Genomic DNA, 14,041 nt, shown 5'->3' with positions numbered 1-14,041 from the left:
GGCTCGTTCCCTCTCAACTGGGACCGGCAGGGATTCCCTTCCCTGGCCGCCTATGGCTTAGGCATCAAGGACAGACTTTAATACTGAACATGTTAAATTATGCATGCTAATTTATATTCACACATTCATTCGCATTGTATTTATAATATATAACAAACATGTTTATGTAGCATCTCTCTTCCATTACCACAGGGTCTCAAAGCACTGTAGAACCTCTAAAAGCATGCTCATACATGCATATTCCTCCTCTGTCTTCATGGCAGCTGAGGGTGTCCTAAGTTCTTAAAATAGTAACTACAGTAGCTTTGTTCACTCCGTCTTTTCTGTCTGAAGCAAAAATAGCACAGCTAATTTGTAGTCTCTGTTTGTAGTCTGTATGTGTGAGAATGAGGGGTGTGTGTAAAGCCTCCATGACTGCACATCCTCTGGCAGCTGCTCCTTCTGACTCTCTCTTCTATCTGACTCCCTCTACTATTCTGCCTGGACTTTATCAGCAACTTGCACCACATCCTGATTCTACCCTCTGGATGTTTATATTCTGTCACTTAATGCAGTAATAGGAATACTGTGCATGCCTGCACAGGGCAATGAGGGAAAGCTAAATTAAACTGCGTGAGCCAAATGCGTAGTTCTCCTGAGTCTTGCAGTAGGTTTTTTTTTGCCTGGGCTCCTAATGGGGTAAGGCTGATCACGTCTTTCTTTGCACCTTTTGTCTTCTAAAAGCTTTTGAGCCTGTTGGCTGGTCTGAACAAAACCTGACAGAAAGGTAGATATCGCCACGATTTTAAGTCCCTGCAAGATTTGTGGAATTATGTGGCTGAGTGGAAAAAGACCCAAAGTGGAGAGAGGTAACTGGGTGGGATCAACTGGTGTTAGGCATCAGAAAAACAGGCAGGAAAAGCTGATCTGCAGGAAAGCAGGGTTTGTTGGCTCCACTACTGGTACAGCAGCATCTCTCCTAGTTGTTCTGCTGGGTAGAGCTCTAACCTGCATTCTCCACTCTTGGTAAACGTGAGAAAAAGCCTTTCTTCAGCATGGGAGGGTATGAAATCTCTATAGCACCTTCCACAGCAATGCGTGGACTTACCACACCCAGTATTCCTAGAGCCATCTTATCTGTCATGTCTTGAGACCATGCTCTGTGCAGGGAGTTCAGACCTGAAAGCTGGGCTACCCTGTGCTATTATTCACATGGAAGTGCAAGGGAAGGAGGGAGTGCAGTTTCTCGCCCAAAAGGTACAAGTAGATGCCCTGTGTGCCGCTTGGTGCCAGGCTGGGATGTTGGCTACCTGCTCACTTGGAAGCAAGGAGGAACAAGATGTGCTCGACTCCTCTGCTTTCAGCAGTAATTATGCCTTCATCCAAACTCCATAGCCAACGTGTTACATAGGTGTGAAGAGAGCTCAGACCTGTGTCGGAGCCATGAGCACACGCATAGCACACGTGGAGACTGTTTAGGGGTTTCTCTTCCAAGAATTGAGCTGATCTTCCCTACGTAACCTAAGGAGCTTGCTCCCCGAGTGACTTGTGCCCTAGGGGTCACCTGGGAATTAGACATCCACGTAGGAGTTAACAGTGTGCCATAAATCCTAGACAAGCCATGCTCAGATGGTAACTGGGTCACTTCATGGTCCTGCATCTCGTTCCTGCAGAGGACACTGGATGCAGACGTGTTAGAAAGCTGCGTATGCAGCATGCTGTGTGAGACAGGGGATAAATCTCTCCATTGCATCAGCTCCCCCCTAGTCCTGTGGAGGGAGCCAGGGCAGCAGGCTGTGTCTTTGAGGGATATGACAGGCATCATCTTACTTCATCTGGGCTGAAAAATGAAGCGCACATAATTGTAGACCGTGCTGATCTCTCTCATCATGTGCAAGTGGTTTCGCTGTCAGCTCAAGAGAGCCCCTGAAATTCCTTTCAACTTCTTGCCCCCCCTATGCTGAAATATCCGAATTGGGGGGAGAAGGAAGAGAGAAGCGGCTGGAAGTGACACCACATGCGTATCTGTGTTTACAGATTTGATGCCTTCTCTCTAGTCTCGCTGGAGGATGTGCAATTGTAGACACTGATGCGCCATCACACCAGAGAGAAGATAGTGATTAATCACCACCTCTCACAGAGCAGAACTTGGGAACTGGCTGTGCAGCAAACGCTGGCAGTCCCAGGGGATGTGAGCGGCAGCGGTGGGTGATAAGCCAACCCTTGTGAAAAGATGCCCAGGAGGAGAAGGACAGGCTTGATGCTTTCACGGAGAGCAGCAGGTAGCCTTGTTCCCTGCGTGGCTGTGATGCCTTTCTGCTTGTATCTCTGCAGAAGTCACTGGGAGGGTAACTGAGAGGGTCAGATCTGTTACACAGACTGAAATACTTCAGCTTTACAAGTGAGAGCTGGCGACCACTTCTGGAAGCAAACAAAGAGCCGAGCAAAACTGCGTTAGACAGATAGTTTGTGACACGTGGGCAGAGCTAGATCGAGATCTGATCCAAAGGTCTCACTGGCAGTCCCTCGCAGGCTTTTGCTCACCCTTGCTTTTACTGAGATAAGATATTTCTTCCAGACATTTATATTGTTTCTTTCCTTACCGCGTGGTTTATTCTGCGGAATACAAATTTCCCAGGGCTCAGTCCTTGGCTGACCCCACTTTGCAGTGGGTGAGCGTCCTGTCGTCTTTAACCGCGTTGTCCCAGGTGGGAGCATGAGGCTAAGGCCAGCCTTCATCCATGGGACCTGGTCATCCTCATCTCTGAGCTACCTAGAGACAGGCAGAATCCATCAGAGGGCGTCGAGTCTGGGTGGGCTGACCTACCTCTGGGATTACCCTCCCCCCAATAGACGAAATGGGGCTGGCGGGGCCTCTCTGTTGTGTCTTGATGCTTCTGCCCAAGTGAGTTTTCCTGGAGACATGTTGATGTTTTAGGTAGTTCAGGGAACCTGCTACCATTGTTAGCTCTGTCTGGGCCAGCTGCCAGCCCTCCTGGTGACACTTTTGGCCATGATCACTGCCATTCAGCATTGACTTCTGCAGGCTGCGTGGTGTGCTACCAAAAGCCTTTACTTCTTACTGATTTTAACTGTTTCAATTCTGTATAATTCCATATATGGGGGCCTTTACAACTTCTTGTGTAAGGAAGTCCCTAACAGGACTGAGACACCCCACGTATTTTCTGATTCCTTATCCTTCTAAGAAGAACACGCGCAGGCTGTGTCCACTTTCAGGAAAGATGTCTGGGCTGAGCTTCTCAAACCCAGGTGAAAACATCTGGCTTTTTGCTTCTGAACAAGTAATTTCACGTTCAAGGATGCTAAAGCACTAAAACAGCCAAGCAACATTTAAAAATAAATATTTTTACTTTAAGACTGGGAGTCTGAAGAGGTTGACTATGACCTCTCTATGTGTTGCATAAGATCCTCAAGTCAAAATCAATAGACGAGAGAAAGGGGCAGGGCTGAGGGCTGCCCAGATTTCTCTATGCTCCATTTTGCAGATGCTGGAGGAAATGCCAGCACCTTCCCAGTTCTGTGCCATCTCTGCTCCCCATCCATCTCCTAACCCGTGCACAGCTTACTTGGTGTTAAAGCATCCCAGGTGCAGTAGGGATGTTTGTGGTCCTGACCTTAGCAATAGCTCGTGCTGCTTCGTGGGCTTTGTGAGTGGCAGGAGCTCCATCAGTCTGTGTCCTTGGAGTCAGCTTTATCCCCTGGCTGGGCTGGACAAGCCTAGGAGGCATTAACAGCACTGCAGTCAGTGATGTTCACGGAAATGTTTCCTTCTGTGCTGCTGTTGCTGAGCTCCGCAGCAAAACTTGCGAGAAGAGCGCCTCTAACGTAAGAGCGTCTCTAACGTGTGTGGGAGAGCCTTGTTTGCCCCGCAGCAGCAGCAAAGTCTCCATCAGGGATTTCTTGTGTGTAGTTGGTGATGTTAGAAGATGTCATGGCTCTGTTTCTGTGGCTCTTGCAAGGGAGGTTGTGGGAAGAGGCAGCGCTACCCTCTCCCCTTGGGCACCTGCCCCTCTGTTTGTGCTTCCCTGTCCTCTCCCAGTACTGGCATGGCAGTCCCAAGGGCAAAGTTACAGAGAGGGTACCCCATGCCACATCATCCAGAGATGCACCCTTCCTTCTTCAATGCCTCTCCTTACTGAAAGGAGACGCAACTCCTACTTCCCAGAACAAGGCAGCATCAAAGGTTAAAAGACCACCCCAAAAAACAAGGTAGGAACCAGCAAAGGCAGCAACCCTAGTGTGATGGGACTGAAGCTGTCAAAGTGGGAGGAGGGACCTGAGGATGGAGTTTCTGGCTGGGTACTGCCACGTGCCACCTCTGAAGGCAAAGGCTGCCCTGGATTGTGGTGCATCTTGGCTCTGGTGGGCTCATGAGCCTTGTAGCAAAGGTCTCTTTTGTTCCAGGGGCTAAAATTGGAAGGAAGATTAAATCCCCCCTCCCAGTGAGAGGCTGAGAAAATGAAGACTGAAGTGCCCAAAAAGCTTATGTGTGCAGCTGCAAAAATTATCTTCTGCTGCTTATTAATTAGCATGGCAAGGATTTGTGAGAAGGCATGAGGTGGAAGCTGGTAGTAAAAAACCAAATTCCTGCATTTCCCTTCCCAGGATGCTGGGTTAGCTGCAAAGCACCATCCTCACAAGTGTGCTTGCTTTGGGTTACGTGACAAGGGAGAGAGCTACGCAGCATCCCTTCTTTCTCCATGGTGACAGTGCCCTCACTGCAGGCTGGTGAGAGTCCTTCCCAAAGGATTTTGTGTATTTGAGGGGGGACTGGCCAGGGAGAGGATCAGTGAATAAGGGGACCTCATCAAGCAGAGAAACTCTTGAGCTGAGCGTAAATGTGGTTGCAGTCTAGGAGGGTGTTAAGGGGCATTATCAACTTGTTACTGCGCTTTTTACCTTGTTACCATGGTTGAGATGAGACTTTGGGCTGGCTGGAGTCCAGAGCAGTTCATCTCCCAGAAACATCTACCTCCAGGAGCTGGCCTGGAGCAGGTTGAGGGTTTCTACCCCTGGGTGCAGAAAAGCCTAAATAGCATTGTCCTCCTTTCTAGTCTCAGCCATGCCATGGCACACAGAAGCACTGGTACAGATGGGCTTATCCCCTCCGAGCATCCTTAGCTCCCAGCACAGCCCTGGGACAGAGCTGGAGCGCTGCCATGCAGAGCACAGCCTCGAGGAGGTCCCCATCCAGCTTATCTCTGAGATAAGGCTGTGCAGACCTCCCTGACGTCAGCGCAGCAGCCAGGAATCCCCCGCACGAAGCCGCAAGTGGCTTTGCCCCTGTTTTTTTGTAGCTCCACATCGTCTGGGAGCTTCCAGCTCTTGGATGCAGGCGCGTCTTTTCCGCTCGCTGGCGGCACAGCCGCTGGGAACCCCCCGCCTGGGAAACAGGACCGCGCTCAGAGCATCCGCAAACCTCAAGAGCTGAAACGCAACCGGCCGAGATTCTTAACCAAAAGGCACTTGATGAGTGCAGCGGGACGTTTAATAAGAGCCTCCTCAGCCCCTTGTGCCCCCTCTGCCTCCCACAACCGGTTGTAGAGGCAACCCTGCGATCGACAGCCAGCGAAGGGAGAGGCGAGGCAGCGTCATTTGTATTCCAGCTCTGCTGCTGCTCCTAGTGTTTCCAAGAAGCAAGTAAAAATAGCACTCCGTCATTTTGTAAATAATAGCTATCTCCTCGCAGGGCCCAGGGAGTCACGAGCGCTTCAAAAGGGAGGTTGCGGGAAGGGGGAGATCTGCCTCGAGAGAAGATGGGACATGGGGACTTGGCGCTGGGGAGACAGGGGAGCTGGGGTGAAATGGGAACCCCGAAGCATCTCAGCAGCAGCCGTTGCTGCTTTACGCCTTCTGCACGCCCAGGGGAGGTGACTGACCCTGCTGGCACAGGGGTCAGGGTGGCAGGATCTGGCCCTCCACGCAGAGCTAATAGGGATGTTTATCGCCTGCGCAAATAGCTAGATCTGGAGGAGCAAATTCTTGGAGAAGGAGAGGGGTAGCTTTTAAAGAGCAGGCAGGTGTAGGGAGTGCCATGGTAACACCGTGGGAAGGGATGTTACAGCTTTTATTTTACATTTGCATTGCAGATCTGCCCAGCTGTGGGGGATTTCTGGAGGCAGCATTGCCTGGCAGGCAGGGAGGGGACTTTGTACCATATAGGGGAAGGGGTTGACTCTAATCAGCCTGCAGCACCTTGTTCCTGCTCACACAATTGCTCCTAGAAGCACGGTTTGGGAATAAACTAAGCCTATAAATGGGAAAAGCCCCCAGACAAGGGAATGAGCCTCAGACAAATGCCTTGGGAACATGGCATGCCACTCGGGTCTCTAAATTCTGCCTGTGTTTGAACACTGAACCTGAAAATCGCTTCCTCTTCTAGTCTTGTGACTGCTTTGGGATCTTTTTTTGCTTTCCAAGTCTCCCTGGGCAGCAGCTTGGGGCACAGTGAGGCTCAGCAACGTGGCCAGAGGTGTTTGTGCAGCCTGCCCAGAGTGATACCCAGCCCCACGCTGGGCAGGGATGCACCAGCCCGTGCCCTTCCCTAGGGCAGCTGGAGCTGGGCTCTGGTCCTTGCCCTGCTCCTGACTCCTGCCTGAACCAAGTCCCTCATTTTTTTCTATTTTCTCAACTATAAAACAGAACTGACAGAGTCTGCCTGCCTCCCCAGCAGGCTTGAAGGCTCAACTTACTTTGAGTCACAGGGAAGGATGATGCTAGGAAAGGAAAAATGCCATTTAATGTTGTGCAACAGGTCTCAGGAAAGTGCCTAATCCTCCACAGTACAGTCCCTAATTCTAAAATCTTTGGTGAGAACCAGGCAAGATAGTCAAGCTGCAGCGTGAGTGTGTCTGGACTGAGAAAGAATTTCCCTTTCATGTCTCTGAGCAGAGGCAGGAGAGGCTCCTCTCTCAGCTTTCTCTTGCTGCAAAAGTAGAAGCAGTTTTTTCTTGTTGAGGCTCAGGGTGGGTAGATGTGAGGGTAGGCAGTGGGGTGGCTGGCTGAGTAGCTCCTGATTTCTCTGGAGAAGCTCTTTCCACCGCAGAGCGATGAGCTTGGGCAGACCTGCAAAGCAGTGCAGGTGCTCTTGGTCTGCAGGATCACGAAGGAAGCAAATCTCTGAGGCTGGAGCTCACTCTGTTCTGCTGGTGTTTTACTTATCTCTGGATTTCCCAGCTCTGCTGAAATCCCTGCTTGTGTAGCAATGATTTAATTTCAGAAATCCCTCCAGATCTCAGCCAAATCCTGCCCTTAGGAGCACATATTAACAGGGAAAGTTCAGTCTGGCTTTTGCCATGAAAGGTGCAGGCAGCCCGGTTGTTTTATGTTCTGGGGGACATGAATAAGCCAGCCCCCAAGCCAGCTCATCCCTGCACTGGCTGCTGCCTTGCAGACCAAAGGGGTCCCACTGAGGTCGGTGGGTTTGATGACCTGGCTCAAAGGGTACGTCTGCAACCTGGAAATGAAGAGTCTGCTTCAGACCTGGGCTGTAATTAATTAATACCATTAATAAATTATCAGTATTAATAAATCAATAGCGTTTATTAATGCTATTATCTGTTGTTGAGTTTGCTGGCTGATTGAAGGGGCGGGAAGGGGTGTCTGGAGTTTTATGGCAGTCAGGTTACAGCATGGTAAGGACATAAAGGACGACATAAAAATAACAGGATCATATCAAAAGGTGTCCAAAACCAGTTCTGCATTTTTACCGCTGCGTTGCTTCCCGAATCCTTTCCCTCATGCTTGGACTCAGAGGATCCCATTGTAAAGCCTGGGTCCTTTCCTGGATCCCTGCCCTCTGCCTCCTCAGATGCAGGCGACGATTCCTTCTGTACTTTACAAGGACTGGCTTCACTGGCTGCTGCGCATCCTGATCTGGTAACCACGGGTGTAAATTATTATCTTGGGCAAACTGAATGCTCAGGAGGGGAGGGGAAAGAGAGTTTGTGTATTCTCTAAAACATAATTAGCTTTCTCTCACTGCATGTGTTAGCAGAAAGAGCCTCGCTTCACTAAATGTTCTCCTTTGCTGTGTATCTCATTTTAGGGCTTGTTTGCAGGGAGACGGAGAGAATACCCTGAGTGTTTCAGTCTTACAGAAGTAGCTCGTTTTCTTCAGGATGGTGCTTTGTTGGTTTGTGGGTGTTTCAGAAAGTGTACTGCATACATATTTCTCTTTAACCTTCTTTTTATCGCATCAAGACGAGATCAAGGGTTACTTATATAGCACAATAATATCAGCCACGGGCTGCATCAGAAGCTTTCCAGCCATAATAACTAAAGACATGTATACGTATATTTTAGCCATTAAGGAGAAAACCCTGCCAGAATGCATTATCTTATTTTTTGGTACTAAACTTTGAAGCACAAAACTAAGCTTCCTAGCACTGCAAAATAACTGTCAGGGGACAGAAGGATTTCCATAAGTGAATTGAGCAACGGGCCATCCAGGCTACTTGCGAAGCTGCTGCAGTGGCCAAAATGAGGCACTACGCATAAAACGTGAATTCTGGGGCTCTCAGTTGGTTCTTTCACTGGGAAAGCAGCTCTGAGCCAGCTAATGCCATGCAAAAGGAGCACAATGGCGTGATCTAGCCCCAAAGTGGTGAGGATTTATGGCAACATAGTGCTGAACTCAGGGCCCCTCATCCATCATTTTTTTTTTTCAGTACAACCCAGCGGGCAGAGCGTAGGGGCTGTGAATCTGGCAAATCACCGCGCCTCGATTTCGCTGCAAAATGGGGCAGCAGCAGCAGAGATTTCAATTAGGAAACACGCCAAAATCCTAGCGAAGTCAAGCACGAGAGCTGCGCTTGCCGTTCGGCACGTGCTGGTGGCCGCGTTGTGCAAAGCGCTTCGGTTTGTCTTGACCTGGAGGTGTGGGATTAAGATTGCCCCCAGGTTTTTTTAGCACTCGGGGCGGGAACCCAAGCTCCGTGGTTTTGCTGGGGCAGTGGGGTTGCTGCTCAGCATCCACGAGGGCGGCTCGGCCCAGGATGCAGGGGAGCGTGTGATGCAGACGAGCCGCAGCTTCGCTAGAGCAGCTGCTCGCCAGGAGCAAGGCACTTAGGAGAACAGCAAACACGATGGCAGCAAAAGGCAATCAGAGTATTGATTCTTTTTACATACAGAGAAGCCTGAAGCTGTAACAAGCCCAGGGTTTCCTAAAACTGGCGGTGCTTCGCTAAGCTGTTTGTCAGGCTGGGAGACACAAAGGGATTTCAGATTAAAAGGGAGTTTCAAAGCGTCAGGGCTTGCCTCTATTGAAAACGTGAGGCTCTGTACCACATTATGTACCATGTAGCTGCATACATTTTGTAAATACGCAGTGTCTGGCTGTGAGGGACACGTTCATCCTCGGTGTGAGTGTGGAAAGCAGCGGAGCTACATCAGAGATGAATTTTCCCAATTACGAATGATAAAATCAGCCGATGTTCAGGGCACAGCAGAAAGCGCGATGTCGGCTTGCTGAGGGCTCACCAGGGAGGCGCCAGGCAGGAGAAAACCCCATGTAACAAGCAAATTCAGTTTTCTAATTGCTTTTTTTCCTCTTTTTTTATTTTTTATTTCCATCCTAGACAGCGTAACTGAAGTCAAGACAGACATTTACGTGACAAGTTTTGGCCCTGTCTCGGACACAGATATGGTAGGTGCCACTGGTGGTCGCCTCACGGGGAGGGGTGGATGGGATGCAGATGTGTCCCAACCTGGGCAAAATTTTCCTAAATGACAAGAAAACGAGAAACCACCCCAGTTTAACCATCCTGGGCACCAAAGAACCTCATCATCTTCTCACAGGCCAGGGACAGCTCATTGCAGGGGATAGACAAGGGCTGTTTCTTGGGTGGGATTGAGGTTTTAGAAACCCGTTGATAATGCAGCCTCAGAGGGTCAGTGCCTTTGTGCTGCTCAAGCATGCTGCAGCCTTCGGGGTCTTTTCGGCAAGTGCAACCTAATGAAACGGGGAGGTCTGCCCACGGGAGCAAGACCCGTACGTAGCATGCTCCACTCATTAGATGCCTCAACAAATGCCTTCCCTGCAGCCACCTTTCCTTGACCTGACCCTGTGTGGAGGAAGAATGGTGCTCCCTGGGACGAGGGGAGGATGCCAGAATGTGGCCGGTTTTGGTGGCAGCACCAGAAGAGAACGTTTCACTCTCAAACGCTCCTCAGTGCTTAAAAAGAAGAGAGGCAAAAAAAGAAAAAAAAAAAAAAGAGTGAACTGATAGCAATATTTTGACATGTTCAGGGAAAATTATTAATGAAAAGGCCTGAGGTCTGAATTTAGGCTTGTATTCCCACAACAGTTTGTCTTCTAATTAAAACAGGACTGTGGAGCATAATTAATAGTGAGCTTTCTCGACAGTGTTCATTGCAGCTCATATTCCACATGCGCCCAGGCACACAGAGGAGAGTTGGCCGTTGATGGTCGAGCTGCTCAACTTTTCAAGGGTGCCACGTGAGGACGGTCGTGCATTCAGCACCGAGACCCTCCTGTGCACTCAGTCTAAGAGGTGACCTCGTGGTAGCACAGCCCAGGCCAGCGGTGGGCAATCTTGGGAGCCCACTTTGGGAGAGGAGGCAGGCATTGCTCTCACCAGCTAGCTCAGACACAAGCAACATCTCGAGATCCTCCGGAGCTGGAAGGGTTTCATTTGCTGTGCTGACATGGCCATGAACATCTCTTCAGCTGCCTCACTGACAGTCCTGTGCTAGCCAGCAGTTAGGGCAGAAGAGGATCTCTGTGTTCTGTGGAGGTGCCAGCCCCAACTCACAACCCCACGTTGCTTTGGAAAGACCACTCCCCTCCAAGGTTAGAAGTTAACTTGATGTCAGCGTAGCCAAGAGCATGAATCCCATCCGAGTTCTCTCTCTATCTCTCTTGCTTTCCTACCTCAGCGGAGACCCATAATATATTCAGCAATCTTAGCCCTTGGGGAGTATCTGATAATTACTTCCAAGGTGGAGCGTATTTGATTAAGGGAGTGTGTGTAATGAACTGTGAAGAAGAAATATGAGGTGTTGAAAAGAGGAAGGTATTCTCCTCGATGTGATTTGACAAAATGAATTTAAAATTAGGAAGGCAGTTAGAGAATAATAAATTATTTCCCCTTCGTGCGGCTTGATCCCGTGTATTTTAGAAAGGCAGAGCAAATGCGTTTCAGCGTGCCGCTCCGGTGCTAAAACGCACTCGGGAATGCGAGAGAGAAAGCCCATCTCCTCGGGAAGCGTGGGGAGAGCCTGCATCTTCTACCGGTGCTTCCTTTTCATCTCGGGAGCGGGGATGTCCCTCCTTCGCCGCTCGCATCTGCCTGGTGATCTCCCTCCCGTCCCTCCCACAGCCATCGCTCATTGCGATGGAAAGCCGCTCCTCTGCATCTTGATGCAGATAGAGACTGTAATTATGATGATGGAGGAGAGGCAGGTAAAGCTGCTGTGGAGAAGCAGCTGGCTAAGAAGCGTGGAGGAGGACGTATAGACCTTTTCTCCGAGATGCTCCAAGGGACTTCTAATCTCTCTTTCAGTTGGATTTGGAAAGCAGAGCATGATAGGACCTGACGGATGCCCGAATCTCTGGTAGTGAGCTCTTGCAGCTTTGTTCAGTCCCCAGGAAAAGAAGAAAAAAAGAAAAATGGAAAAGTTCAAGGGAGTTTTATGCTTTAACGCGTGGAGTCTGGAGACAGACTCAGTCTTGATGTTTTCAGTTACTTCTGTGAGGCGGAGAAGAGCGTAGTGTAGAACTGTGTGCTCCTTGGAAGGGGTGACTTGGGAATGATGCTCTCATGGAAAGAAGTATGAAAGAAGAGGGGAAGAAGCTGAATGTGATTTTTCTTTTCTTCAGGAATGACTTCCTAGCGTAAAAGAAGAAAAACAGGGCCTGGGAAGTTGTTGTAAAAGTTTTTCTTCTTGTTTTTTAAATAGGAACAGGGGGTTCTGAATAAGATAGCTCTCCTCCTCATAAGGACTTTTCCCAAACCTACCTCATGAAGCTTCATGCAGGCTCATTCCTTTGGTTTTATCCCTTTGCTGGGCTTAAAAACACAAAATGAAGATCACTTCCATGAAGGGGCAGCATATCTTGTGTAGGGTAGATCCTGTGGGAATGCAGGATCTTCTATTTCCTTCCCCCAGCTGGGCTCCAGAAACTTCACATTTGAACGGTAGTGACTCTATAGCCAGGGAGCAGGGATGAATTTCTTTTCCAAGACGCTTTCCATCTGCTGCAAAACCTGTCGGAATTTCTATGACCTATAGGAAACTGATGCGCAGCAGCTTTTAAATGCTGCTGAGGAGAGCTGCAGGAAAGAAATCACTCACGATGATAAGTTTAGTTGGACCTGCAGCCTGCAGGAACCTGTAAATAAAGACTATGAGTCTGCAGTGGCAGGGGAAAAACAGCCGGGACAGACAGATTTTCTAAAGTCCCTGTCTCTCTCTGAAAACCTTATGAGCTTCATGAGGAAGAGGAGGTCTGCGTTGTAGAGGTGATCAGTGGTGAAGCTCATCTCATGGGCTGAAGACATGGAGCCTCGGGAGACACAGGGTGGATCAGGTCACGGGGAAGAGCAGCTCTTTATACCAGGCAGGTTGATTTAGTTTTGCCTGGGGGTGGCTGTAGCGTCTTTGCTGCTTGGTCAAGTGGTTTCTGAGGCTGCACACACCGACTGAGGAGCTGGCCCTGGCTGCAGGGTTTCAAAGAGATCAATTCTAATTGCCCCAACTGGAGTTTGGCCTAGGAAATGTGTTTCTACACTAGCTGAAAGAAGAAAAAGAAAAAAAAAAAAGGAAGAGAGAGAAAAAGGAAAAAGAAGCAAAAGAAAGTCACAGGATCTTGTAAGGCAAGTTTGTGAGGTCCTTGATCCAATGCTTTTTGAGAGGTGGCCTGAGGAATAAAAAAACATTAAGACAATGTCAATATCTTTTTTTTTTTTTAACGAAGAGGAATATAGTTACCAGTATCCTGGCCAAATTCCATCTTCAGGAACTTTGTTTTTGTCTTTTTAAGTTCTCATGTAGCTTCACACAATGGTTCCCTTCCCTCAACATCTGGATAAAGGCGATGGTGCAGCAGGGCTGCCCCAGGACTGGCCCCAGGGCTGTATTGCGGCTTGGCTGCAGTGGTCAGAAACACTGACAGGCAAATCTTGGCGTCATATGTAAGTCATTATAGAAAATGTAGTAAATGCCCTCTGTCCTCCACAGATTTCTCCACTGCTCTAAATGCCTCCTTCTTGTTGCATCACCCTTCGTGTCAGCCAAGGCGTGCCAAAGCACGGTATGCTCAGTGACAGAAGATATTTCTTGAAGCTGAGTAAAACTAGACTTTTTTTCTCCTCTGCTTTTTCCACAAAGGAATACACTATTGATGTATTCTTCCGGCAATCCTGGAGAGATGAAAGGCTGAAATTTGATGGTCCCATGAAGATACTTCCCCTGAACAACCTGCTGGCCAGTAAGATCTGGACTCCTGACACCTTCTTCCACAACGGGAAGAAATCTGTCGCCCACAACATGACGACACCCAACAAGCTGCTGCGCCTGGTGGACAACGGCACCCTCCTGTACACCATGAGGTAAGTTTGTGCCTCCTGGGCCGGGATCTTCCAGGTCCCAACACACGTGCAGGCAAGGATGGGACCTCAGGCTACACTAAGCAGGGTTTGTGTAGACTTCCCCTCTGTTAGCACACTTGAGCCTTACATGTTTTCCCTGCTATTGTTTTTTTCAGCCTAGGTGGTATCACTGTTCCTCAACTTAAGCACATTTTTACAGGTGGATTTTTTTCTTATCATTCATGCTGATTTTTTTGTCTTTTATGTGGTGAGGTAGAAATGTTGGCCTCAATAGTTTGTGGAGCTGGTGCGCTGCTCGCCTTATTTTTGTTTCTGACCTCTGACGGTCAGAAGTCAGGCTTCCAGTATTGGTAGGGGAACATTAGGGTGGGAGAATTTGTTATTCTTCAGTAGCTTGAGAACAGATCTAAATTTGTCCAGCATGTTACACTGGAGCTGTCTGAAACACCTGATAAGCTTGAGCTTAC

The 14,041-nt window shown here is 49.0% G+C and overlaps 1 protein-coding gene across 1 annotated transcript in view; it reads left to right on the top strand.

Annotated features, from left to right (window-relative positions):
• The window catches only part of GABRA3 (gamma-aminobutyric acid (GABA) A receptor, alpha 3), a 59,538-nt gene that overhangs the window by 19,151 nt on the left and 26,346 nt on the right, over nt 1-14,041 (top strand). Inside the window, exons 3-4 of the mRNA XM_009876404.1 lie at nt 9,579-9,646; nt 13,354-13,574. Of these exons, the coding sequence (XP_009874706.1) occupies nt 9,579-9,646; nt 13,354-13,574 (289 nt within the window). The remainder of the gene's footprint in view (nt 1-9,578; nt 9,647-13,353; nt 13,575-14,041) is intronic.

The sequence above is a fragment of the Apaloderma vittatum genome, unplaced genomic scaffold, assembly GCF_000703405.1.
Source record: "Apaloderma vittatum isolate BGI_N311 unplaced genomic scaffold, ASM70340v1 scaffold14949, whole genome shotgun sequence".
NCBI classification, from domain to species: domain Eukaryota; kingdom Metazoa; phylum Chordata; class Aves; order Trogoniformes; family Trogonidae; genus Apaloderma; species Apaloderma vittatum.
Note: the sequence above shows the minus strand (reverse complement) of the source record. Positions and strands in the feature narration are given on the sequence as shown.